The 27,860-nt window shown below is 40.5% G+C and overlaps 2 protein-coding genes across 4 annotated transcripts in view; both read right to left on the bottom strand.

Moving 5' to 3' along the window:
- Positions 1-3,613: 3,613 nt before the first annotated feature.
- On the bottom strand, positions 3,614-23,687 carry MKNK1 (MAPK interacting serine/threonine kinase 1). Of its 3 annotated transcripts, XM_040610900.1 has the most exons (12): positions 23,590-23,687; positions 20,098-20,196; positions 19,133-19,230; positions 17,601-17,680; positions 16,128-16,201; positions 12,718-12,822; positions 9,644-9,699; positions 8,970-9,065; positions 7,829-8,023; positions 7,030-7,194; positions 6,374-6,417; positions 3,614-5,438 (listed from the first exon to the last, which is right to left on the bottom strand). In XM_040610900.1, exons 2-12 carry the CDS (start codon positions 20,192-20,194, stop codon positions 5,210-5,212), a joined length of 1,239 nt encoding a protein of 412 aa, XP_040466834.1. In that variant the 5' UTR covers positions 20,195-20,196; positions 23,590-23,687; the 3' UTR covers positions 3,614-5,209. The 3 variants fall into 3 exon arrangements, with proteins under 3 accessions (XP_040466834.1, XP_040466832.1, XP_040466831.1); XM_040610898.1 differs by lacking the exon at positions 23,590-23,687 and having other exon boundaries at positions 6,374-6,414; positions 20,098-20,212; XM_040610897.1 differs by lacking the exon at positions 23,590-23,687 and having other exon boundaries at positions 20,098-20,212.
- MOB3C (MOB kinase activator 3C) overlaps positions 23,640-27,860 on the bottom strand; it is a 38,794-nt gene continuing 34,573 nt past the window's right edge. The window contains exons 5-7 of the transcript XR_005830189.1: positions 27,232-27,296; positions 25,822-25,891; positions 23,640-23,687 (exon numbers count right to left, since the gene is read on the bottom strand). The gene's annotated coding sequence lies outside the window, so the exon portion shown is untranslated. The remainder of the gene's footprint in view (positions 23,688-25,821; positions 25,892-27,231; positions 27,297-27,860) is intronic.

Here is a 27,860-nt window from a genome sequence, read left to right on the forward strand (position 1 = left end):
ACAGAAAGCGCCAGACTCCGAGCTCCTTTGTACCTTCTGCCATGCAGAGTCCTTGCCCGCTTCTTGCTTTGCAGAACATTTCAGGAGGCCCCATTCCCCCTTCCCTCCCACTCCACAATGAATCAGAGCAAAGCTGCTGAACTGGGGCTGCTTGTCACCCTGCCAAACTTTGCTAACCAATCTTGTGTGAAAGCAGCTGTGACAGAAAATCTAGTGTCAAATTGATCAGCTGGAAGGGACCCAGCAGAACACTGGTACTCTGTCTCACAACCACTGGATGAGTCAATTCTCAACATCCTTGGTATTAGAGATGTTGGACTGGGTGCAAGGTCCGATTCCCTGAACCAGCCCATGCCAGTCAGTCCCCACAAAATAATCTAAGGATGAAGCATTTCTTTCAGGGGTTTTCTTTTTCCTATTGGACAGAAATTTGTGGCTCAGTAATGTCTCCCTCCAGACATGAAACAGCTTTTTTGCAAACATCATCAGCGAAATGCCACCATTGCTTTTACAACTTTTTTTGTTTTCTTCCCAGAGAAGTGCATTTCTGTGCTTGGAGCATTTTAAATGCACTGATTGAATCTGCCAGGGGTAACCAAACACACACATCGCATGGGAAATACAACAAAGAAAGGAAGGAAGGAAGGGTACAAGCAAATATTTCTTCAGGATTGTTAGGCCTTTCAGTTACCATGGCAGTATGTTTCCATGGAAGCCAAATTTGAAGCCTGTTGCTGCTACTGGAGTGGCCCAAAGAAAATTATTAGTTTTGAAAATTAACCAAGCTGCTCTCTACCTTGAAAGCCAGCCCACCCACAGCTCTCAAAAAAATAACAGCATCTTTCCATCCCTGATAAAGGATTCAATAAACATGTGGGGAATGAAGAAAGAGAATGCCACACAACGAAAAACAGGAGCTTGCTTTTATGCAACCAACAATGCAGAAACCGCACTTGTAAAAGCACAAGCACAAGGTTGAATGCACTTTGTAAAATACTGCACGTCAAGGTCAGCAAAATCCTACAGAGCATCCTGTGCCACTGGCTCCCACGGGGACAGAAAGAATACTTTCAGACTAATGCTGTTTGGTTGCTATTTGTTTGAAATTACCACCACCACCCTTCGTTGTGCTGATGCCGCTCCCTTGGTTTGATCACCCACCTACCAGGAAAAGTTTGGGAAGGGGAAGGAGAATTTTCCAGGGGGGGCACCTTAACATTAAAGATCACCTTAGTTGCTTTGCTTCTCTCCTTGCTGGTCAGAACATATTTTTGATTTCTTGAAAGTCACTTTTCACCTTACCCACCCCATTTTCCCCACCAAAAGCCATTTTCAACAGCCTCTTTCATTTTTCAAGAAGCCAGGGAGCCCACATAGGTTGCCTGGTGTATTTTATCACTAGTAACTGAAAAAGCACAGCACAGATTCAACCCTTTCCAAAGGAGACATGGTGGGATTCAGTGATGAATCGAAGTCACACTTCTACAGGCTGCCTGAACAAAAGACATTCAGGTGACAAGAGCACACCCTCACTACTTTAAAAGGACAGATCACAGAGTCTCTGCATTTAGTGACTTCTCACCTAGAAACAAGTGCCTCTTCCCCATCGACATGAAAAAAGCATCATGAAGGCCTACTAAATTAGACCTTCTGGGGATAAAATGCCTAAAGAAATTTGGACTCTCATTGAAAAATAAAGACCAGAGGGAAAGGGGCACCTGTGATAAGAGACTGTTGGACCATCAGCTGAATCTGACTTCTCATTTTGAGGAAAAGAAAGATCTAACATCTGTACCACTGGAACATTGCTCTTGTGCCACTGCTACAAGGTCTCCTGTGCTCCCTGCTACCTCTCTTGCCCAGAAGGAAGAGGGAGAGAGAAACAGCTTGTTTTAAAGTACAGGTCAAACAAAAGCATTTGACTTGAATATGGCAGATTTCCTTTGAAAGAAAGGCGAGTACAAATAAAGGGCCTGCCACCTGGTTTGGCATCCCTGCTCCTTTCAGACTTCACTGGAAAAGGAACTAAAACCCACCGTGTTTGTCACAAATGGGCTGATCTGGTTATGCCAGGTGTGAGCCTCACAGGGCACTGGGGAGTGCTGCATCCTGTTTCTCTGGCAAAATAACCTTCCCCACCCAAAGGTTACACACTCTTAGCCATAGACATCCAAAGAAACTAAAAAAATTACTCTGCAAGAGGCAGTCAAAATGAGACCACACCTGAAAGCAGAACAACTGGCTTACATCAGCACTTCTTCCAGCTTGGAGAGGTTTTCTTAGTTCACAGCATTACACAGCTCTGGCACCTACTGCTCCCTGCTGCTTGCCTTCCTCTCTGCTAGAGGTTACTGCCCTGTGGAAAAAGGAAAAGCATGTCCAGATTTTAGCTCTTCAGTGAAAAGCCAAACATCATCGCTTCGAGTCCTGAACAGACAAGTTTGCAAGTATGTACCAGTGGGAGCAAGGATGCTCTAATACAGGTCACACGCGGAGGTGGCTGCTGGCAGCATGCACCAGGCAGCTGAGAGCAGGCAAGAGCCAGATGGGCCCTACACCATCAGCTCAGAGGCTCGTCAGAACCACCAGGCAAAGTTTAACCATTTAGTGCAAGTCCTGCTGGGCTCTTCAAGTGTTTCACACGCCAGTGCTTAAAATCCTTTGCACTGCACGCATGCGACAGCTAAAGCAATCTCCATGCTGGAGGAAGCTTCAAACCCAGAGGAATACTTGTCCACCTAGACTGCAATTCTACTAGCTGAAGGTAACGGCATGAATATCTCCAAACTAAGGTTTTCTCTGGACATTTTGCTCTCTCCTCCCAAGCTCTCTTTTGTAAAGGGAAAGCCAATCTGGCTAGCAAGCCAGTTTCTTCCTTGCTGTGAAGATGACATGTGTATTGGATTCACTTTCCACACTGGGTTCTGGAGACAGGGGGGAAAGGACTGACTGTCCAGACCAGCAGTTCACCTAAGAACACTGAAGCAGCAGCTTTGGTCTTAGCCCCAGAGTGAGTTAGTGGAGCAAACTCTACCACCAGTGAAAGGCAGCAGGTGCAGAGCAAAGTCTGCAAAGAGCCACTTACCAACACTTGAATAAGTCTACCAGACCCTGTAGTCTCTGGGCAAGCAGCACCATTAACGTCCCCTTTTCACACCTCCACGGTAATGCTGCTGCTTAGACTTCTAGAGTCTGAAAAGCTTTTCAGGGCTCCATCCAAGAGGAGTGTTTTGCATCATACCACCACTCCTGGTCAAGCTTCCGGACTTTTGCTTCATGCACAAATCAAAGGGAAGAACACTAAATGTAACAGTGCAGATGACTGAGGGGACAGTGAGTTCAGGAACTTATCTGATCTCTTATGGAAGTCAAAAGATCACAGGATCCCTTTCCAACCCTCTCTGTGTAGTCATATCTTCATTTTACTTCAAGAGAGCAGAGATCACAGGAGCCTCCAGAGACTGATAAAGCAACAGAAGAGGGAGGTATGCTTAGTCTTCAGGGACTTAAATTGTCTTAAATCCAATATCACACAGAGAAGGAAGTAATCCTCTATTTTCCTATGTCACCAAAAAAAATCAACAGGACAAACCACACAGAACTGCCAAATGTGTTAAATCCATAACTTAAAGCGTTTTAATAAAAACAAAGCAAAATACATTTCATAATCTGCCCACTGTCACAACGTATAAAATGTTTTAAATAACTTTAATATTAGTCACAAAATACAGCATGTTGTATAAAAATAGTTGTATACACACTGCTAAAAGATGATGTAAAACCACTCTGAATAGGCCATGCAAAGACATTCAGCTTTGACCTTTCAATTTCCAAGCACCTGTTGCATCTGCTACTTTATTTCTTCTCATTCTGCTTGGGAGGGGTTTGTGCTGACACTTGGGGGCCGCCTCCTCCCCCTTTCCACCCTGAACAGAATGCCCTGGCAAAGGGTTTCAGAAATGGCTGCAAGTTAAGGCGCATCACATCAGGCATCTTAGTGGCCCAATTTTCACAGCTTGCTTTTCAGAAAGTGCTCAACATCCGTGCCCTCCCCCATGGGCACCTCACCTTGGCCACTCAGAACCTTCAGCTTTTCAGCCAGTACCTTTCCAAATTGCTCCTGACCCTTGGTGCACCACAGTACTAGAAACTGGAAGCAAAAATCTATAGACACCAGCCTGAGATCACCGCAGGAGGCAGAATGCAACAGCTGCAGCACCATTTTTGTACAGATGTACCTCTGCATTTGATAATCTTAAATTATTTGCACACCAAAATTCACTGAAGCCTGTCCATTCACATTAAGAACTTCAGGCAACACACACAAAAGGACTTGGAGAAATAGTAGTTTACAGAAAGGAAGGCATAACTGAGGATAGCATTAATATAGAAGAAAACCCAGATACAAAATATAAACTGTTTGATAAACAATCTGTTAGATGGTGGTTATAAGGCTTAAGAATGTAACTGCCAGAGAAAGAGACACACTGGACAACAGAAAAAGATTATATGGGGGACATTTTAGTGAACAACAATATGTCAGATGAAGAAAAACACACCCCTGGCTTTCATCCCACATTCTGACACAGACTATCAACAGAATAAAAAAAAAAAAAAAAGCGACTCGGTCCTCTTCATCTCTACAAGCCTGAGCGATCCTTGCACCTTTACAGCATCATCCTCATACTATTTAAGCCTAGTGAAGGCAATGGAGGCAGGTATCTACCCAGTCATTATCTTCATTTCCTGAGTCTACAGAATGAGGGAAGGGCACTGCTGTTGAAAACAGTCCCTGCTGCTGACACTAGCAGCAGCGCCCTGCAAGATGTGCCATCAAGAGAGCAGCCATAGGCAGGGAGAGACCTCTCTGCAGGGCAAAACAGGTTTTTTTTCCTGATGTTTTCAAGTTTGCATTTTAAAGTGTGCTCTTCCAAGAGGAAAATAAGGAAAGCTTAGTGATTTATCACCTCAAATAATCCAGCAGCAAACCCATCTTTTCCAGTTTAAAAAGATCGGTTACATTATCTTAATGCACCAACTCTGACAGGCAAAACACATTCCCATAAAAAGCTGTCCCCTTAAAGTTACAAGTCACATCACAAGAGCAAGCTTCTAACCAAAGTGGCAGAAGCAGAGAAGCTTTTACCAGTGCTAAAAATCTCAAGTAAAAACACAGGCTGATCTTGCCAATCCATAGCAGGAAAGAAGTTTAAAAGGCTTTATGGGGAACTGGCTGAAAGTCACTGTTTCTGGTGGCGTGTGTCATTGCTCTGCGCTTGGCGAGGCGGGACTTGGATGGAGGTGAAAGCTTCATGGAGCACACAGCGTGGGCAACATTCTCCTGCTCTGCGCTGAGGTCATTCTCGTGCTGAGACAACTGGCGGTTAAGGGCTATAGCCTCAGCAGCAAAAAGTGTCAGGTCTTTTGTGCTACTGTTCCTTTCAAGGGAAAAGGAGAAAGGAGTTACAACACACACAAAGAGTCACATCACCTGGCTACCCTCACAGCAGAGTATTTATTTCCAGGCAGGTTTATTTCTCCTATCGAAACAGACACAGCAGGCAAAAAGACCAGTTAATATCTGCACCTCTCCTCATTGTGAGGACCAGCAATATGTAACAAAAACACGCGGGAGTTTTGGAACAGCCACAGTGCTAATCCTCATTCTGCCAAGAACTTCCGACATAAACGCAAGAAGCCACCTGAGATGCCATGCTTAATTTCTACACGTTATAACATTATGGGCATATGGGGCAATACCATTGTCTTTCTTCAGAGAACTGCAATCGCACTGCAATTGCACATCTGGCTTCAGGAAATTAATTTCTGATGGGAATAACCACCTGGAATTGCCAGTGGCAGATACAGAAATAACAAGAGAGATGTGTGACTCAGGCTCTCTGGCATACAGAATCTGCCATCAAATCACTTTAAATGAGGCTTGCCCTGCTCACAGTTAAATTGACGTTGTAGTTGCTGGTGATCACTGTGTAAGTCAGATACGAGTCTGTGTATATTATTATTATTCACCCACCAGAAAGCAGTCTCTTTGGATAATACATGCCTTTATGTCTTTTTTCCCCCTCCTGGGCAGCAAACTGCCAAAACCATCATTATTTCCTGACTAAGATTAGCACTGCACTGCAGGAATCTTCTCCAATGCCTTTCCCACAAACAAGCAAGATTAGAAATATTAAAGCTCTCATTTTTCTCTTCGGATCTAATGTTCTTGACAAAATTAGTGCTGCACATTTATGAAATTCCACTCTCAACCCAGGATCTTACCCCTGATTTGTCACCTCCCATCTCTCCCCATTCTTTCAGTGATTATTCCTGGCCAAGTTTATAGACACAAAAAAAAAATAAAAGTTACCTTTGAAGAACTTGAGGGGTAGGTAATCCCCTTTCAGGAGCCTGCTAGAAGAAGCAGTTAAAAAAGTTAGTTATGTATTAGCTGGGAATCAAGCTTTCCCAAGAGAGAGTGATAACTAGGTGACACCCCAAACTAATGGATGCTGCATATAAACTAACTCACTGTGGGTTTAGAAACCACTGTTGGTTTACAAATCACATTTCATAGTTTGTCTCCCCTCACAAGAAGAACCACAGTTGGCAGGTATAAGACTAAAGCTTTAGAAGCTCTCCAGAGGTTCTATCCCTTCTTTCCTCAATTGGGAAGCAAAAGAGGACACTGCCGTTCTTTTAAACCCGTATCTACCAACATTCTGCATTACTGTATTAAAGAGTAACATAATAATCTGTGTACTGCAGCACTTTGTATTCACAAGAAAGCCATTTAAAATGCATGAAGCAATAATATAAAAAAACCCACACACTTAAAGCTTGACAGATTCATCCAAATATTTACCACACAGAGCTCCAGAAAGAATAAAGCCACTGTGTATTGCTTAATTAGCCAAGATAAGAGCACTAAAACACACAATGATTACTAAAAGTTCAGAGACAGGGAACAGCTTGTCACTTTGGAAGAAGACTAACCCTTAAAAAAATATAAAGGGGGATACGTACTCCTTGAACCCATGGATGTTGCAAAACTTGAGCAGCACTAAGTCGTTCTTTGGCATCACAAACCAGCAACTTTGAGATGAGATCTTTGGCCTCAGAGGATATGTGTGACCAGTCCTTGTCAGGAAATTCATACTTGCCTTCCTGAATGCTCTCAAAAAGCTTGTTCTAGTAAAGGAAAAATCCTTTAATTTAAATAGAGTGCAACCAGAAGAATTCTCAAGTGGAATTCTTCTCACTCAATTTTATTCACCTAATGTGGTAGGTGACAAGTGAAACCATCCACTGTCCTTATGGAGTCAACGGAGAGTGACAAATAGCTCTACAGTGATTCAGTGCATCCTAAGATGGACACGATACATTGCTGAAAACACCTTCCCCCACCACCCTCCCCTGTAACAGTGCAGCCAACATACTCTGCTTTTAGAAAGAGTGAATTCAGGCCATGCATGGAGACTCTCTTGGGGCTCAACTTTTATCTGAGAAACTGTGGTGACTACCATAAACCGCATCAAGAATTACAGAACACAGAGGATTGTGGGGTGGGGGAGAGGATGAGGAAAAGCTCCGAGACCTCACATCAGGCAGAGAAAAAAGCAGTTGCCAAACCTTACTTTAGAAAGGGATATCATCATTCAGCTTCTGTATACCACCTGCACTTCTCAGCGACAGCTTATCCTCCCAGATAACCGGCTAGGTTACAAACATAGCTCTTCACTGCTGGCATTGTGGCAAATCTTACACCCTAAGCTCACAGGGCAAACTACACACTCCCACACGTGCCCAGAACATGTGCATTCACCTGGCAAACTCTGCAGACTTCTCCTCTGTCCCAGCCACAGTCTGTGCCACAGTTGCCCACAAAAGGGGGGTAACCGCTGAGCATGATATACAGGATCACTCCCAGGCTCCAAAGATCACACCGCTTATCATAGAACGTGGCTTCCTCCATGAAGACTTCAACCACTTCAGGTGCCATGTATTCTGCAGACCCACACTAGGAAACCAAGTTCACGCAAGTTTCAAAGGGAGGGTCAAATCAAAACAAGACTCAGGCTTATTCTCCTCTACAGTAGGTGGCTTGCTCGAAAAGCAGAATCGGGCATCAGGGACTATTGACATTTACTGCAGGTTTCATTTCGTTAAGCCAAATGACAACTGCTGCATCTCTCAAAGGTTAAATGGAATTGCCAAGAGATTTGAAACATTTTGTGAGTGTACTGCACAGAGAAAAATTAACACATTTCAGGTGTAAGGACCACAGAGACCTCATAGAAGGCAAAAGAGTTCCTACTGTTCTTTAGCAGAAGCATAAGCTGTTCCATATGAATTTATGATCCTTTACAAAGGGTCAAAAAATTAATTTACACACTTCAAGTTTTTAAATCTTATCCATTAGTTATCAGGCCTTTCAGAAAGTAAACAAATACATCATGGGAGGTGATTTCTATAGCAGACTCTTGCAAAAGTGTCAGATTTTTCTTTCACAGTAATGCAGTAAGCATAGTACTAGTTTTTCAAACTAACGTGTATCATAAAGCTACACTCTGATTACAGAGCATCCCCCTTAGCTCATGGGTCTTAGCTACAGAACCCAAATATGGCAAAATGAACACAAAACTAAGGTTCAAACTCAGTCCATAAGCACATAAAAAACCTCCACGAAAGCTTCCTCATTTGATGGGAGTAAGAGATGAACAGGATCAATGTGTTACTTGCTGGCCAACAGGAGAATTAACACAGTGAGACCCCGTGAACCTGTATATTTGTTCTATGACTGGGAAATCCAAGACAATACTTACTACACATACACCTGCTTTAAACGAACTGTCTACTGCTGGGTGTTACTTTGTGGTAAGCCCTTCAGAAGCTCACCTCTGGCGACAAGAAAAACTGTTTTATGGTAGAGGAGAAAAAGCATGAAGCTACAGTAGATCTCTTACCGGCGTTGTTAATTCGGGAGTAGTTATTGGAGTACACGCACTGTTCAACTTCACCCCACTACCAAGATCAAAGTCACATATTTTTACCGGTGATACCTAAAAATGGGAACAAAGCAGTAAGAGGTCCAGAAGACTGGGATTAATGCAATATGTATGAATACAGCACCAGGTGGAAAACCCCAGGACAGAACACAAATTGGTCTAGCAGCACAGCTAGTGAAACCCTGTCTCTTACAGCTATATTCCACTCCTTGCATTTGCCACCTCTGCCTCAGTTGCTCCCACACCACTAGTATCTGATCCAGCTACACTTTGGGTTTTTTATTTGGTTAGGCAAGTGCCAGTACACACTAGGGCAGTTTGGGAACTATACATAACATGACCAGCTGGCCTGTTGCTTGTCCCATCTGGGTACTGCCTCAGAAAAGATGAGGTGCTCAACTGCAATTGCCATGCCCTCTCTAAGAACAGTTGGCTTTTTATCCCTTAGCCAGATGCTCACATTTTCACATCCCAAAGAATTTAGTCTCTTTCAGGCTTCAGTTCTGTCAAATGTAGTTGAAGTTCACCAATGGGTTCAAAAGTTTTCAAGAAGAGACAAGACAGAACATGAGGGCTGTTTTTGGAAACCAACTTTAAAAATACCCTGCAGAAAGCAGAGACAAGAGTAGCACCTTTTCTGGGGATTCGCACAGGATGTTTTCAGGCTTCAGGTCCCTATGAGCAATACCTAAACAAGAATATAAAATACTCATTAGAAAAGATACTCTCCTGTTTTATTTCTCATTACTTGTCTTTTTTAGAGGATGGCCTGGGAAATATTCTAGGTCTGCGTTTGCTATAAAAGCCCCTGTTAATGATACTGCAAGTAATTTAATTGCAAAGTGTATTCACTAAATGTCACTGTTTCATCCTGCTATACCTTTACTATCTCTAAATGTACGTGAGAGTCAGTCAAGCAAATAAAAACGTAACACTGGAACTTTTTCGCTTAGCCCAAATTAATTATGTTAATTAAAACCAGCTTACAAAGATAACTGACCTGTAGGCAAGTTTGTGTACACAGTTTAGTCAAAAGATTTTTGCAGCTTCTACAGTAAGGTCCTTTCTAGATAGAGAACTGGTGGTCTGCTGAACTCCTACCAGCACAGACAGTACATGCATGACATGCTCTCCCCCCCCCAAAAAAAAAACCACCCAAGTTCCCAGATGAAAATATCATCCTTTAACAGTAAGGTATGCACTCACTGCTGAAGAAAAATTAAAGGCTTAGGTTGGAGATGAAGAGGAAAAGCTAAAGGAGAACAACCAAAGGTCATCTTCATTCATTCAACTGCTATCAGAACAGGGAAATCCAACTCGGAAGCAAAGTTATCTATCCATGCAATTCATATGCAAAGGTAGTTCTGCGTTGTCAAAGCAGTTCTTCAAATGTCCAAACACACTATTTCTGGAAGTTCTCTGTTTAATATGATCAAACTTAATGGGAATGCAGAGAATGTGAAGCAAAATAATCAAATCAAATCAGGAACTTGCTGTAATTTAACTGCACTCTAGCCTTGCTTAAAAACATTACAACCCAAGCATACTTGATACTACTTCAGAATACCAAAAAGAAAATATCCCACCAAATTCTCAGTAAGGGAGTTTCTAACACCTCCTCTCAGCACTTTCTACAACATGACTTAAAAGACGTTAACAGCACAGCATAACACCAATCTAAAGGAATCAGAGCTTTCACAATAACGATACTGTTCGGAGTCTTTATACATGGAAGATGGCAAAACAAATACATCAAGAAGGCCCATGCTGACAGCAAGGCTGACAAAACTCCCAGCAGTTGGCCTGGCTTGCAAAGTGAAACCCAACAGCACTTTTTTGTATCATTGCTTGAATTCATGTATCTGATTATATAACATTGTATTTTGCAGTTGCACACAGCGCTGAGAAAAGACAACAGTTTCCTTTAAACACTCCTCCAGTGGATTATTAGCAGTAAGGCACACATATCCCAAGTGGGTGCAAGGCAGTATTATCATCCAGCTAAGTTCTAAACTACTCCTGGTAAAAGAATTAGTTGTCCTCATTCCATTTTTCTTTTTTTTTTTTAAAGCATCTAGCTATAGCACTTCACCATTAAGCTGTGCAATAAAATTGCTTTAATTTCCTGTTTACTTTAGTGGTCTGTATGCTACTTACTAATTATTTTAATGTCCCACAAAAGAACCATAAAGGGAACAATAAAATGAAAGGGGATGCTGTTGTAGCTGATTCTGCAAGCCATGTCCCCACTGTACCAATTCACAGCAAACAACAAGAAAGTGGATTGCTGCTCTAAAGCCTCTCAAATTAATCACTCTCCTCTTGTTTGGGGAAAGGAGAATTAAAACTAAAGTCTGAGAGAGAACTACAGAAAGGTATTAGCTGAGTTGACGTTTAAACTTCCTTGAACAGTGTTCCTAGAATTTCAGCAGTTAAGCAACTACTGTAGGCCTAACATCAAACTGTATTTCTCCACATGTTCAGCCTAGACTTTCCTGTTCCTCATTTGCCCTGTATCTCAAAGTCAAAGTCTTCCAAATACAGGTATTCAAAGACTACATTCTCTGCAGGTTTCAAGTTCAGTTATTACATAGACAGGCTATGACAATTACCAAAAACCTTAATCTGAACTAAGTTTGTTTCCACATTCAAATTAACTTCTCATAACAGTCACAACATGTGAAAGGATCCATATCCTCAGGTTTACTGCTTTATTCCCTATCCTATACTTTTTAATCGGTTCAACCTATCAAGGTACAAATGCTGATTCCAACTCAAACATATAAGCAGTCCTGTGACTTACAAGTAAAGCCTACAATTAAACATTTATAGAACTGGGGCTAGTACTGAACAACTTAAGACAGAAAACACAGATCTGCTGAGATCTACCCAGCTAATCAGAATGGCAAATAAATGAGGGAAAAATTTATCAACATAAATAACCAATAAACACAGCCTCCAATTATATACCATTCAATTCAGAGGTAATCACTGTAACCTTAACTGAAGCTGCTTAATCTATACAAGACCAGGTAATCATGAAATAGGAAAGATTTTTAAGTTATCTATCACACTCAACAAGAAGATTACTCTGGGATGACCATAAAGCACACAGAAATTTTGAAAATAAAGTAGTCTCAAGTAGAAAAAGCAGCATGAAAACATTTTAACATAGAATAACTCTCTACAAACAGAACTGCTTTTAAACCTGAGCAAACCCGAAATACAATTAGGGCAGCTTCAAACAAGGACTATGGTTTACTTGTAGGTGTCTCAACCCAACAGTGGAGGTCTAAATGTAGAGACTAAAAACTACTACAAAGAGGTCTCGTAACCAGCAGAAATTCTGGGTAAATACAGAAAAGCATCTCTGTAGACCTGAAAGAGGAGGAATTTAAAAAGCATATTAGTTCCCTTTTGAGTAACCTTCACATGGTGGCTTAGGTAACTAGAACAAGCACACAGATTCAACCCTAATGTTAATTCTCCCCATATGCAGATTTAACTTTTCTTCTTCAAAAGGCTCTATCATCTTGACACAGCTGATTATAATATTTTAATACGGTAATTTAAAGGAAAACAGTGTAAGTCATCTGGCATTTCTGTAAATAGAAATAAATCTAAACAGACTATTTAAAGATAAAACGTGCTCCGTAACTTAAGTGTACAATATTAACTAGTAAAGATGGAGACAGCCTTCTCTTACCTTTCGTATGAAGAAAATCCAGAGCACAGGCAATATCTCTCACTACTTTGCTAGCTTCTCGTTCATTGAAGTGCTTTCGCTTTTGTATATGCGCCAGGATCGAACCTGTCAGAGTAACAGGTGAAAGGGAAAACCTTAGTATGAATGCTGCCTAAGCTGAGAAAAGGCTTTGTCAATATGATGATAAAGATGCAATAGCCACTACTAGCCTGCCATAAAGGGAGAACCGATCTCAGTGTGAGCAAGGCCAGAAATAACTTAGAAAAGTTATTTGCAACTAACACTCTGACCTAGTATCTTTACATGGCAGAAACTGAAGTGTCACAATCCCATGTTTTTATATGAGAAGAGCCTCAGAAAATAACGATGAACTAATACCAAGTATCATGAATCTGTAACCTCATCTCTCATTTTTCTAACAGTCTTTCATAGCAGTCAACTTCCACGGACCAAACAGAGAAATGACTAAGAAGAAAAAGTTACAGCTGAGCAGCTTAAATACTTAAGAATGCTAGAACATAATTTTCAAACATGGCAGCCCACTAGTTTAAGCACATCGTAAGAGCAATTGCTTTACTGCCCCAGCACATGACTTTTTTTCCACACACTGTGGATAGTAGAGATTTTTATTGTTATTTCATTGCTATTGTGCTAATTATTGTAGTAGTAAAACATCAGCTGAGGATGTACATCGCATTTCAGCAAAACCCATCCTTTCCTGGGTCACAGGCGGCCGTGCTCAAACTAACTCTCCTCACTTTGGGTGATGTGACAATTGAAACCCCACACTGGAAGTCAAATATACGTGTTTCTTGTCTCAACACCATCAAAACAGGACAACGTTCTACCTTTAAATAAACATTAAAATTCCCACTAACATCAAGGTAAGGCTCAGACTGACTTAAGGCAGAATTTGCCAAGGGATGTGAAAACCGGCAAAAGAACTCTCTAATATTAACATAATGAGGGACTGGTAGCTTGCAGGCAGAGCTCCACTGGTATCCTTTTAAGAGAGGATAAAGGGAGGTTTGACTCCTTATCTTCTTTAAGTGAATTCCATCAATCTTCTCAAAAGATTAAAAATGTCTTTAGAAAACCTATTAAATGTAGTCCAGAGATCCAAGCCCACTAAATAGCCTTCCACTTCCTTACTCAGAGAGGTATCTTTTTAAAAGCAATCAGGCAGAGAAATTCAGGAAGTAACTGTCATTTGTTATTAGCACCCAATAACCGTCTTATATCTCAGGTGATTTCATTTTTATTCTTCAGTTCTAGATCTGGAAGTAAACCTCCCATTCTCTATCACAGTAATTCCTATTCTTGTATCATCAATGCTGCTGCCACTCCTCCAGAGTGAGAATTCTGAGAGGAAACAGGAAAGACAAGTCAAAAAGAAGAAAAAGGGACAAAGGACTCTTCAGATATGCTTTGACATGACGAAAGACTCTTCAGATATGCACAGACGTGCCGTGTCAGATGGGTGGAAGAAGGCCATTTTGGACCAAGATATCAGATTTTAAATACAGAAAGCTTCCCTTGCTGAAACCACCACTTTCTGGTTTGCTACAGATTTCTTGCGGGCACAGAGTTCAAAGGGTTTCCCTGGTATAGTTGATCTTTTCACCTTCAGAAATAGTTAACAGTTCTTGAATGTTTCCATCCCTGTGGACAAGAACCCAGACTTCAAAGGAAACAATACTGAGCAACCTGAAGCGCTCATTGCACTCAGCAGGTTTATTTCAGATTACTCTTCTGAATAGAGCTAATGTTCCAGACTCTCAGATAAGAACTGTATCAGTATAAACATATTCTACAAACTTTATATTCAGCTCCCATAAAGTAACCCAACAAACAGAAAGACTAGCAGGGCACTCCTGCCACAGTCGTTACCACTTCTTTAATATTCAGAGAGAAAGCACCATATAGCACCTCCCAAAATGCATTTCAGACAGGAAAAAAAAAAGGGGGGGAGGTCTCATATCATGTAAGTTCAGTATAATAAGCTGGATTTTAATACTTTCAATTATAAAATGCTGTCAGGCAAGGATATTAAAAGGCTTCTGCATATTATGGTGAACTGAACACAGCTAAAATGGGAGCAGAGCTCCTTCAGTTACCACAGCTACAGGACAGCAAAGCTGAAAGCGGAACGCCCAAGACAGCCCCCACCGCTGTAGGTAACATCAGTCTCCGAAATTGGAGTTACTGAAGTAAGGCTCACACTGGAGATTAACGTTCTCATTGCTGCCAGCCCCACTGCTTACATTACAAAGTGTAGCACATCAGAAGCTGGTCTGAACCCTAATTCCCATTATTTCTTTCTTCAAACCCACCTACCTTAAACTTCAAATGCTGAAAATTTTTGAAGAGAAAGCTAGCCTCACCTAGCTGACCACTATAAAAGCAGTAGCTAAGAGAGGGAAGATGGTATAGGATTATTATCCTCTCAGCAGCCGTGCGGAGTCCCACAGTCAGAGGGTTAACTAATGGAAGAATGTGGCCATGGGAAAACAGACAAATGCAGATTCATCTCAATCAAGACCTATTATAGCTAATTTGTCAGAGAAATCTGTGCATTAAGAGGAAGAGCGTTAGAGGAAACCACAATGAAATGATGCAGTAATTTTAAGGGAAGGAAAAAAACATGTATTTTCCTTTTTAAAAGGTTTTGCATCTATACCAAAGGAATCTGCATTTCTTGCACATATGGCTTGCTACTGAAAACCTTCCTGACCAGTGACAATAGATGTCAATTCAATTTTTCTTTGAACAGTAGGCTACACTTAACTCTTGGTTTTGCACAGCCATGAAATTAATACATACTGTAATTGTGCTCCATACAGACAAATGTGAGAAAGTCCATGAAGTGCTTGATGCAGCCTTCTAATTCCCCAGGTGAGCATTAAATCCTGGAGACCAGTGGCCACACATGTTCACTTGATGGGCCCTCTTAACAGCCACAAGCAAACTGCTTCACAACTACAGCAACCCGAGACTGAAGCAAGACGTTTTTCACAACAGTGCTCTCTGAGTTTCAGAAAACAGTCAATCCTACATCAAAAGAAAATGCTACCAGAGCAGATACAGATGCTGTACTATGATCATACATAATACCTGACATACCATCTCCCTCCTTGCCTGAGGTACTGTGACCTATTAACTATATTCCAAAGCTTCCGCTGTAGTAGAGCTGACATTTCAATAGCTTAACTACAGACAGGGATTGCAAGTGTATGACCAGACCCATCAGTATTAAAGAATAACCATCAAGCTTTATATATTTTTCCCTCCATTTCTTAGTCTCAAAATTATCAAGCATTTAAAATAAGCTTTTCATTTTCTGCTTTAAAACACCGAGACGAACAGGACCAAAATGATTCAGTGAGCAAAGCACAATTACTGCACAGTACCTCCTCGCAGCTTCTCAAAGACAAGGTAGTATCTGGTGTCATCTTCAAAAAATTCTATTAACTCCAAAATGTTCCTTAAGAAAAAAGGGGAAATAGAACAAACAGGTATAGAGTGTGAACAGAGCAATGAAGAGTTTCATCATGGCTAATTAGGAAGTTCCGGAAGTAACCAAAAATAAAAGTTGTAATTAAATATGTTGTTTTAGTTGCCTGCGGCATTAAAATCACATTTCCAACTCACACAAATTAAGTGGGGGGAAACAGGCCAAACACCAAAATCATACAGGATTGTGAAAGAGTTCTGCTCAATTGACAGAAGATAATTGGTAATAGATTGTATTTAATAAATTTACAACACTGCATTTGTGCTGAAGGCAAGAACAAAAAGAAGAAATAATTGGCGTTCTTTCTCTCTGGAAATCACAAGGCAGAACACACAAGGTTTGAAGCAGACAGGCACCTGTCAACATGACATTAAATCCAGTGCCTTAGTTACCATTTTTAAATTAACTCGCTCCTGCCTAGCTAGCATACAGCCTTTGCAGCACACAAACACCCCATGTTGCCCTGAGAATGTCAAACATGTAAGTCAGATTTTTCTAAACCTACAGCACCCAAAATCCAAATTCTGCATGTGGTCATGAGAGCTTGAATTTTTCATCAGTTATGACCACGGGCTCAACCACACACAGAAGACATATAATCTGCTTCTCTATAGCACAACTTAAACCCACATGTTTGGTAAAGAAGTTTGTTTTTAAGCTATCTTTAAGTGTTGTACTAAAAATCTGTAAAAAAAGGCTCGATACAAGATGCACAACTGGAGCGCAGATAACAGCTGTTATATACATTTTAGATTACCAGAGACATCTAAAAGAGTAGTTTCAGGACTTAAAACTCCTCACAGCATGCTGCCACTGGCTGCATAGCCTTTCCCTCCTTTTCAGAGATGAGTAGCAGTTGCTTCTTTAAAGTTGCTTCATCCTGTGGCTACGTGAAGTCAGCACATATTCAAATGAAAACGAAGTTAGCTTTTGGCTGATCTAAGAGTTCCAGTGCAAAAGCAGGAAGGCTGACACAAAGAGGACAAACCACACGTTAAGGAAAGGAATGGCAAGACTGTTCCTTTCAACAGCAGCTGGTATCAGGTCAGCTTTTGCTGATGGTGAAGTCACAAGGGAGATTTTCAAAATGTTAATTTCTCATTTGGACAACAGCCACTCATCACTGAAGCATGTTCAGGCTACACTGACCTGCTTGCTAATCGAGTTACGTGACTTATTTTGTAAATATTTCCTCAAATTTCACAGGTAAAAGAAGGGGAAATTCTTATTTTGAATAGGTCAAGGCTGAATTTCAACTGGTTTTAAGGAGACTACTGCAAAGCTCCTAACCTAGTCACACATAAGAGGCTTAAAAATTTGAAAAAATATTCAAGATACTTTAAACACACACACACGGGTCTATACTTACTTGTTACCCTGACACTGGTACAGTGTTTCTATTTCACGAAAAACCCGACTGCGACTATGCCCAGCATTTTTTTCAATGATCTGTGGAAAGAGTTAGAGCTCTTATTTGAAAGATTACTGCAGGAACTGTGCACGTAGCTCTAGAATTAGTTAAGTGATCTAAGGCTTGAATCTCAGGCATGCCCACCAGAGAGAAACACTCCACCTTTGTTTGTTTGTTTAATTTCTCATCTGTCATTTATTTACAGTGTCAGCGGAGCTCTGGAAGACATTCAAAGGACAAGAGAAATGAGGACAGGAAGAGAAGAAAGGAACTAAATCCACACGTTACAGAAGTCACTGACCAGTTACCACAAGCTTCTTCTTGCATCACTTTAACCTTGCAACGTGCAGAAAAGGATATCCTTTTGAGTTCTAACAAAAGTAGATTTGAGTCACATCAGACACTGAACAGCCAAAAAGAGATTTGTCATTATAGGCGTTTAAGTAGTAAATTCACCACAAAATGAGTTTGGTTCATAGTGCTAACTTCATGGAGACCCAATAACAGGACCTAACATATTAAAGAAAACACACATTCCATCTCAGAGCCCTTCTGTACTGCCATCAGAAGTCACCTTCCTTCACACGCTCCTCGGGCTGTGAGAGAACAAGGACAAAGGCTTTCCACAGAGGCTAAGACTGAATGATTGCTGTGTGAATGTGAACTCATGACATCACCGCAAATACTACCACCACCTGTATCCAGTATCAGTTTCTCATTTTTACAGCCAAAGTTCTCTGGTACTGAACAGGCAAACCACTCACCAGCACTACATGGGACTTGGTATCTCATCGCATCTAATTCATAATGCAGCGGTTTGTCTGTTCCAGACTTTCAACTTTCAATTCTACCAAGTACACACAAAATCACAGCATTTAAAGGAGCAGATTTTTAAAGAGGCTGAAAATTTTGTGCCTATTGTTTTTGCAAAAGAATCAAGCATAAAGTTTTCCTATTACTATTATGTGTTTATAATTAAATGGGAGACTCGGGATAACCACAGATGTGTAAATGGGCCCTAACACTTAATAATGTTGTTACAGAAGATTCACCTCTGTCAAAATATAAGACAGCTTTACATGAACTAATGGCAGTAACTGATGCTCTCTGAACTCTGAGCAGCATTCTCAAAAGTTTGCACTATTTGGTAGGCCATACTAGATAACAACTCAGCCTCTTCTTTCATAAGAGATTAAAAACTGGTAGGGCTACAATCAAATCAGGACATGAGAGGAAAGCTTGCCCCAAGATCTAACCATCACGTATTTAATGTTTATGAATTCTATCTGCAGCTGATATACCAGTTAATTCTGGAGGCACAATACTTAAGACAACAGATATCTCAACAGTTATAAAGCAGGCTCATCTCAAGCGTCAAAAATTTTCTAAAAGGTTTTGCTATTACCGACTACTACAGGTTTTCACTGAGATACTAGGAGGGAGAAGACATGCTACAGACAGAAGCGATGCTGCTTTTATTCTATACCTACTTTTACTGCATATTCTTTCCCAGTTTGAAGGCTGACAGCACCTTGAACTTTGGCATATGCTCCCTCACCAAGAAGTTCAGCAGTCAGCTTGTACAAGTCTGCCAAAGAAATCCAGCAGAAAGGACACATTAGCCAAAGCATTTCAGTGAATAACGTAAAGACAAGCTATTTATCTGATGAGCATCCCTCATGACAGCAACTGAAAAAATTCCCTTGGTAATGAAGACAGAAAATAGATTTATCAGGATTAAAAGTAGATGTGCCAGCCTTAATTATGCCTCATTTTTCAATTCCCCCCTTCAAGTTCCAGGAAAATTTAAAGTAGACTTAATTCCAGCATCAAAATTACAAGTTGTTTCTTGTATGAATAATCTTATAGCTTAGTAACTGCTAGGACCTCATCCACCTTCCCTGTCTCCCTGTAAAACACAGAACCAGTTTTTTTCAGGTGGAAAACATTTCACTCCTTGATCAGAAAAGGCTTACCATACAAAAATCTACTTGCAGAGAGCGTTTTAAGTATAACTGAAATCCGAAAGCTTAAACCTAGAAGACTGCTACCATCTTGGTTTGCAGCATACCTTACAATGCTCCTGGCCCACTAAGTAGTTTTATACTGGTCAGCTTTGTCACACTGAGCTGTATTTGACCTACAATGCTTCACAGTATTTGTGCTCACATCTGTAGTCAAAACATTTCAACATCAGCACTGTTCCTACTAAAAAACCCCACCAAACAACAAAAAAAAAAAAAGACCAAACCAGATTATGAACAAGACTCAGATTTCAGCACCAAGAGGAAAAGAAAGAGAAAAAAAGAGACTGAAGACCAAAACATAGGGGATAAAGAAAAACAGAAATGTCAACTTAGAATGTTTCCCAAAAAGCAATGTTTAGCTAAGAAAACAGAGAACAGCAGAGGGAAAACAGAATACTACAATTAGAATCTTAGAAATTGCAACTAACCTTCAAACTTTCCAGGGACATGATCTGTGGCTCTGGTTCTTTTTTTCTTTTTTCTTTTCCCACTGTCTGCTATGGGGAGAGGCTGACTGCTGACCATCTCTGTGTGGCAGAACATAAAGGTGCCTTTAACACACAATCAATTACTTTAGGAGAAAATGAACATGCTCTTGTGTGTTTATGTTCTTAAGCTATCCAAAAGTTTCTCTGCTTGTCTTCATCACATGCTGCCAGATCTCCCCCAGATATCATAGGAAACCTAAAAAAACAACAATTTGGGTGCTAATTAACAGCTCTGGGAACATTTGATACACAAATGCAAAAACAGAAGAAAGTAACTCTGCACCTATACTGAATCCTTCTCTTATAGCACAGTAAGGTAAAGCATGGGAATAACCTTGTCAACAACCACCACGAGCTACCCACAACGTAACACATGTCCCGATTTACAGCCCTCACAAGGGCACTATTCTTTGAGCTATTCTACTGGTTTACAAGTCGATTTTTTTCAAGTCAGCTGCAGAAAATGAGCTTCCAAAACGGGAGGAAGGTGCGGGGAAGTTTCAAACAACCTGGTGAAACAAAGGAACCACAGGATTTAACAGGTCAAAGGTACAATCTAGGTCAGTTTATGCTGCCGAAAGGCCAGGAAAAAAAACGTTTTTCACAGAAGCATGATGTGCCTTTCTAAACCACAGAGCAATGGATAACTTGGGCTCCAAAACAAGCAGCATTTATGGCATTTAGATATTTTTTCCTGCATTACTAGCTGCAGATATCACAAGGGCTTAGTCAGAGATAACAATTCACTGATGCAAGATAATATGGCAGAAAAAAGAAAAAACACCCATGTACTCTTATGGAAGGCCTAAATAAAAAAATTATTATTATTTATTTATTATTATGGAAGGCCTAAATAAAATAAAAAATACACCTCCTCTGCTAGAGGCTGCTTCATACAGCTAACCTATCTCCAAAAAGGTTAAATGATTCCACATTATACTCACATGAGCACTTTGCTACACCACCAGTCACATCCTGCCAAGTTGGCCCCAACAGTAAAAAGTCATGGCTCCAAGTTTTTAAGGTAGTAGCAAAGCAGCGCTAAGACATTTTACAGCCAGGAAGATTGCCATGTAAATTCCCAATTAAAGATCCTGCACTACAGGAAAAACTAAATCCCTAGAAATAGAACAATTATGAGGACACCGGTAATGAAAAAAGAGCAAGCCCTGAAAACAATTGACAAAAAAATTTCTGGCAATTCTCGTTTAACAGAGAGCATTTGCAAATAGCAGTTGTTCTGCTCTTCACTGTTTCCAAAGTACTCTTAAAACACAGGAGAAGCACCCAGGCAGAAAATGTTACACAATAATCTACCAATACACCAAGTACTTTTTCTTTGCTTCATTGTATTTTTCTTGTCAATATTTGTCAGTAACAGCTATTATGAGTGTCACTTTGAACTCACCTTGCCTGAATATTTAATAAGACAAGTACTATTTTGAAAGCCTTTTCTCATTAACAACTTATTGAAACACTTAAAAATGTATCACTCAGTCTCAAGACAAGGGTAAATCCTCATTTTCAAGACTTAAGCAGAATGTGTTAAGAAATCATCATGATGGATGACATAAGTTCTTAAATACAGCAAGAAATACAAAAGTGTACATTTTACCAATTTATGAAGCAACAGTTTCCTTTCAACTCAAACTGACACACATACAGTTTTGAATTTTAACACAAAGAGAAGGCTAGCCGCTGACAGCAAGTTCCAGCTCTCCCCAATTTCAGTTCAGCCTGCATTAATAGTTATTCAGAGAGAGCTGTCTGCTTGAAGGAAGTGCTTCGTTTCCATAAGGTGTCAAACAAGTCACTTTAACAACCTGACCTTCTGCAAGTCAACAAGTCACACCTAGAGAGATTCTATTCCATTTCAAGTATTACATGGTTTCAGAGCTCCTAACAGAGTAAAAATTAGCAAAAAACCAAGAGACGAATCCTGCATCTTAGCACAGCTGACATATTTCTTCACAACCATCTCCTGCACTCTACCAGTTGGCTACAATATTTACGGTCTGGTGTTTAATAACTGACTACATTATTTCAATTCTCTTTAGTCTGACTCAACTCCTAAATTAGGGAGAGCTGCTTCCTTGAAACCAGGAAGTTCACTAGTCATGTATACAGAAACCAAATTACTGAAAATCTGGTGTTTTCAACCTATAGTCTTGACCAAATTTGCTCTCACACAGGCATGACATGTTTGCTACATTAGATTGTTATTACCCTTCTGGTCTGCTATTTCACATAATTGTGTGGTTCACTTCTGTCAACACAGCTTTTCCTTTAAAGACATCACAGCTTCATTCTCATAATTCACTTTGTTATAATGAACTGTAAGTAACAACTGGATGACAAGAAAACGCCTTTAGCTCAGCCACATGCTTCAGAGGTTTTTCAAGCTTTCAAAGAAATCCCTGTGTTTTCCATGACCATATACCAACCAGTTTCTGATAACACTGAGAGACAGCGTGCCTCAACCGTCCAAGCAATGTTGAGGCATGTTAAATGCTGCATGATTACCTCTGGTGACAAAGACACTGTGGGCTCTTAGGAAGCTCACCCTGCCAGACAGAAAGCTCAGAGACTGGACGAACTGCTCTGGAAGGAAATGACCCATGAACATGTCAGGTCCAAGACGAATGTCTAACTGTTGTCATTTTAAGGTCATTTACAGTGTGGTCTGAAGCGCTGAACCTCTGCTTCCACCAAATCAACTTGTCCACTCACTTCATAACCTATTCTGGCTGAGTACAGGGAGGTGGGAGTAGAACATTACTTGGTGTTCAGTGCAGACTAGCCAAGCCTTTGAGAAAGGGCACTTCTTACATCCTTCTCGACTGTAACAGTCAGCCTGTTCTCTAAGAACTACTGTCTGACTAGCAGTCTGACAAAAGCTGAAGAAATAGGGAACAGTTCAAATTCTGATCTGTCGTTCTCCTCCAGTCAAGTTGCTTACAAATTATGTAACCTGGCAAAATCCACACTACAAGCAAAGAGAGCAAGTTTTGTCTTAGCTGCAGTTTTGCTGAAGTCCTGGATTTTAATAGCATCATCATAAATCAATGCTGAGGCAATATTTAACACATGCAACATTCAGAGCCTGCGTGGGAAGGTATAGTTACAGCCCTTCCCATTTGCTATTGAGGCCTCTACAACCATCTTCAAAAGGATGAACAAAAGCACTTATAAGGACAACTTGCAAACAATGCCAAGTGAAGGAGAAAACGAACAATTGCCGTAAGTTTCACTTCATCTAGAACTTAGATCACCTTTCATCTTGCTTCCTAACACTCCATATACAAACATGCCAAAATCCACTACCTAGATGTAACTCTCCTCTCATTCTAGTCTGCTTCCCAAGCACACATATGTACAGGAAGCTCTTGGAGAACACAGTACATACGCTTCTTTCTATTAAAAAGAAGATACCTTGTTTGTGTGGTTGAATTCAACAGAAGAAAGCAGCTGAAGCAGAGTCCGTGTACTACCACCTGTTTCGAAACAAGTCTTGCTTGAGCCAGGTTGTTCTGCAGCCAAAAAGAAACAATCACATTTACATTCAGAAATCACGTAAACTACATTCAGGTAGTACCCAGAGTTTCAAGAGATTTCAAGAACCTGTTGTGCTGGGCTTCATGTGAGCACACAGCAAGAACACAAACCCACATTAAAGACTTTATAACTCTTAACACTGTGTTTTGTATTCTGTACTTATTTCCAGCACACCAGTCGTTTCAATTGAAGAGGTGACCCCTTCATTACAGCCTTGCAAAAACAATGGAGGGATTTATGGTGTTCATTACTTCTTGTTGTTATACCATTGGAGCACCATAACAAGTTTAGATATAAAATACAGAATTACTCTTGATGGATAAGGATTATCATACTCCTAACCTAGATCAACACTCTGCCAAGACAGAGCTGCAACTACAGCTATAACAGCACCAAGTTAAAGCATATCTTGAAAACGGTGTTGAAGGCAGCCAAACAGGCTCCAACAGACCAGAAGCATAAGAAATCTTTTACCATAGCTGAAAAATCTTCTCCTGAGAATAGGTACCACTAGTACTGAATTCACCCCTAGTGAGCGGCAAACAAGGCAGTGATAGCAAGATGGTGTTACCAAACAAGGTAACACCACAAAGAAAAGAAGAATCAGGAGCCTTAAAATAAAGCCTTCTGTGGATTCACAGAGAGCAGCCACAACCTGAAATTCAACAGATGAAACAAACTCAAAGTTGATGTGGCAGCACAGGATGTTTTCAGACCACTGAGGTGGTATCTAAACAGCTGCAATTACAAAAATATTACTGTCCCACAGATATGGCAAAAGCAAAGACTCCTTATTCAGACCGAATAAAAGCCTTCCGAGATCTCTGATGAGGCTTCTCTAAGATTTAAAAATACTATTCTGCCTAACTGAACAACAGGGAAACCAGTCTGCACCTTCTGACCAGCATCCAACTTAGCTGTTGATTTATGCTTATTTTCAAAGCCATTGTTTACTTGTTCAAACAGCTGCCAATAGATTCAATAATTGGATATGAGTAAGTCCCTTGATTCCACAAGCAAGACATACTTGTCACTCTCAGACTTCAAATGTAAAAGTGCACGCTCAAAACTCAAAAAAAAGTTAAGCCACTTTAAAGTTCAGACATCCAGTTTTGAACAAAGAAACAAAATGGAAACAGACTTCAGCATAATTTTCCTCCCAACTCAGTTGTTGTTCTTGTACACTCCCTTCCCCAGTAACACTTCGATTCCTGTAGATGTGGCTCATAATGAAACAGGACTCACTCAGCAGGTGCTGATTCTGCTAAAACCTGCTAGTTGCAGGAAGATCAGGATAATCTAGTAAGCTACCTTTATAAAGTGACTACATAGCAATTAATTGTGCTTGTAACATTACACATTAAAAGAAACAAAATTTGAAGAGGAAGGATGCCCAATTCTTTAGGACAGCTCTGTGTCAAAACCAGAGGCAGATTTCAATACTTATTCTGTACTGCATTAAGAATATTAATTTCAAATTGTAAGAAGTGAGTATTCTTACAAACTGTTCGTCTTTACGGTAGTTTGACATAATTAATTCTCAGCTGTCCAAGTTATCTTCTCATCCCACCTACAAGAAAACTTTTAGTATCATTTAATTCATTAATCTGAATTATCCATGAAGGAAGAGGAACTTAAAAAAATGTTTCAACATCTTCCCAGTAAAATACAGGGGTACTAACATTTTGAAATGAACACCCAAAAGTCCACAGGAAGCACAAGCGGTGTCATTTCATGAAAGAGCAAATCTGAGAAAAATTATTAATTCTGCCTTATCACAGGCATCACTAACACCTACACAGTTTAACAGCTGACACCATCCTTCCAAAATCCTTCACTCTGTAGAAAAGGTTATAGCAACCTTTTTCTTTACCTCTACAGTTCTATGACTCCCTTCCACCACCCTTTTAGAAGGCCAGAGGCACCTTATCTACACAAGCTGCAGAGTCTAACTTCTCACACTCTCAGCTAACCACTGCCCCTGCAATCTAAGCACTGGCGTTCTGAGGTTCCAAGCCAAAATCTCCAGCAACGGGCAAATCTCATTTTGCAGGATAGTATATAAAGTTATTTCAAATAGATTCCTCCCACCCCAATTTATTACTTCACCTTGATTACTACTGGAGAAGCAGTGAGAACTTTAATTGACAGGAGAGCGCACAGCATTCCTTTCCCTCTCCTGTTGGGAGAAAATAGCATATTTTAGCATACATGCTGTAGACATGAGATCTTCTGCTGAGGTCTGCCTATGTTTACAATGACACACATTTCTTTAAAAGCATTAGTTATCATTCAGAATGTCAGCAACAGAATTGCTATCATCCCCACCGGAAAAACAAAGGCAAACAAGACAAACTTACTTACCTCACCATAAATGAACCAGTAACAACAAGTGAGACTGAAGGTGACTTAAAAAAATAGTCATCTCTAATTTTTTGTTCTAGGACAACATGCCTCAGACAGCCACATAGGTGAGAGGACATAAAAGGGTGTATTTCATGGGGCTAACAACTAAGTGTTAACAGTAAGCCTTGTCAGGAATAACATGACATACACACTGGTTATTGCACTAAAGACCATCTGCCCTCCTTCCACATAAAGGAGTACAGCCAAACAAGACATTTCATGCTACTGACCACTGGCAGAAGATTCATTTTTAAGAGTTTCCATCACAGTGCAGTAGGAACTTAGCTGCAAAGTTATTTCAAACTCCAGATCACACATATTCTAAATGAGAGAAGTCCTTGCAACAGTACTTTGACTCAGCTACTCAAGGCTCCTCTAATCCCTAGAGCACTTCTAAATTAAGGAGATATACAAGCCAAGTAAATTGAGGGCCACCTACTAAACAGCAAGCTGCTTACTCTCGTTTATGTCTGACGGCATCAATTCTCAGAAGACTGTCCCTGCATCACCAATTAGCACCTCTAACCCCACTCAACTCCCTTACTAGTTTTCAAGTCTAAACCAAAGAGAAAAACTTCTTAGAAGACAACTTTTAATTTCATACAGATGCAAGATAAGCATTTCCTGCTCTTGCTCCACACCCCACAAATGACCAGGTAATGACATTTGTCACTGGAAAAAAAGCTACACAACATACTCCCATATTAGCAAGCTGCTTTTTATGGAGAGATTAATCAAACTAAACATGTTTTTAAAGTCTGAAACAGGAGTGATTTTTTTCTTCATTTTCACCCCCTCTGTACTTTCAACTCTAAAGTTAACAGTCATTAAACTCCACTGTCCTTTCACATCTGACATCACATAAAATTTGCACCAGTGTTTTAACATTTGTTACTAGGAAGGTACTGGAAAGTGAGAGGAAATTCCTCGTAACAGTAAGTATCTTTTTTGAAAGCATTCAGGAATACTGATACAGCATACATATTATGAAATAATGTCATAGAATCGTTTAGGTTGGAAAAGACCTTTAAGATCATCGTCAAGAAACTTTCAAGTGTCCAGGTCACCTAAATCCACATTACGTGGAAGGCTGCCAACAGCAAAAGCAATTACCTTTAGAACAGCAGTGGGAGATGATCAGCTCCATGAGGATATTTTGCCTTGCTTCCATCCAGCACCTGGAAGGCATGAAGAGGAGCTCTGTTTTGAAAAAAAAAAACAAACAAAACAACAAAAAAACCCGCCAAACTGTAGTTCTTCAAAGTTATCAGGCTATAAGCCAATTTTTCCAAGCTAATCATGGGGTGTAAGTTTGTATGACAGCCTTTTATAAACAGTAAACTCACAAGAGGGGAAAAAAGAAATCTAGAGAGTGGTTTACTTTTAGACAAATCTGACATTTCACAAACTAACGGCAGCGGTGTCATAGTTTTTGGCTACCACAGGCACTGCTGCAGCCAGCGGCCGAGCTGCCACCTTGCGCTGGCTTCTCCCCCTGGGCTGCCTCAGAAGGTCACCCGGGTCAGGCTAACGGACAGGGCAGAGGCGAAGCAGAGATTAAACCTCGACAGATTTTCAGTGGTCCCAAGGGTTCACAGGTCTCATCGGGTTTTCGACAGATGTAAAAAAAGAACCAAAAGATGCATGACCAAATCCAGGAGCAGGTTGATTCGCCTTGGCCCGCTCTTTTTCCACTCCAGCAATACCCTTAACAGAAAGCTGCCTCACAGGAGTTCACAGAC

The sequence above is a fragment of the Falco naumanni genome, chromosome 11 (genome assembly GCF_017639655.2).
Source record: "Falco naumanni isolate bFalNau1 chromosome 11, bFalNau1.pat, whole genome shotgun sequence".
Lineage (NCBI taxonomy): Eukaryota > Metazoa > Chordata > Aves > Falconiformes > Falconidae > Falco > Falco naumanni.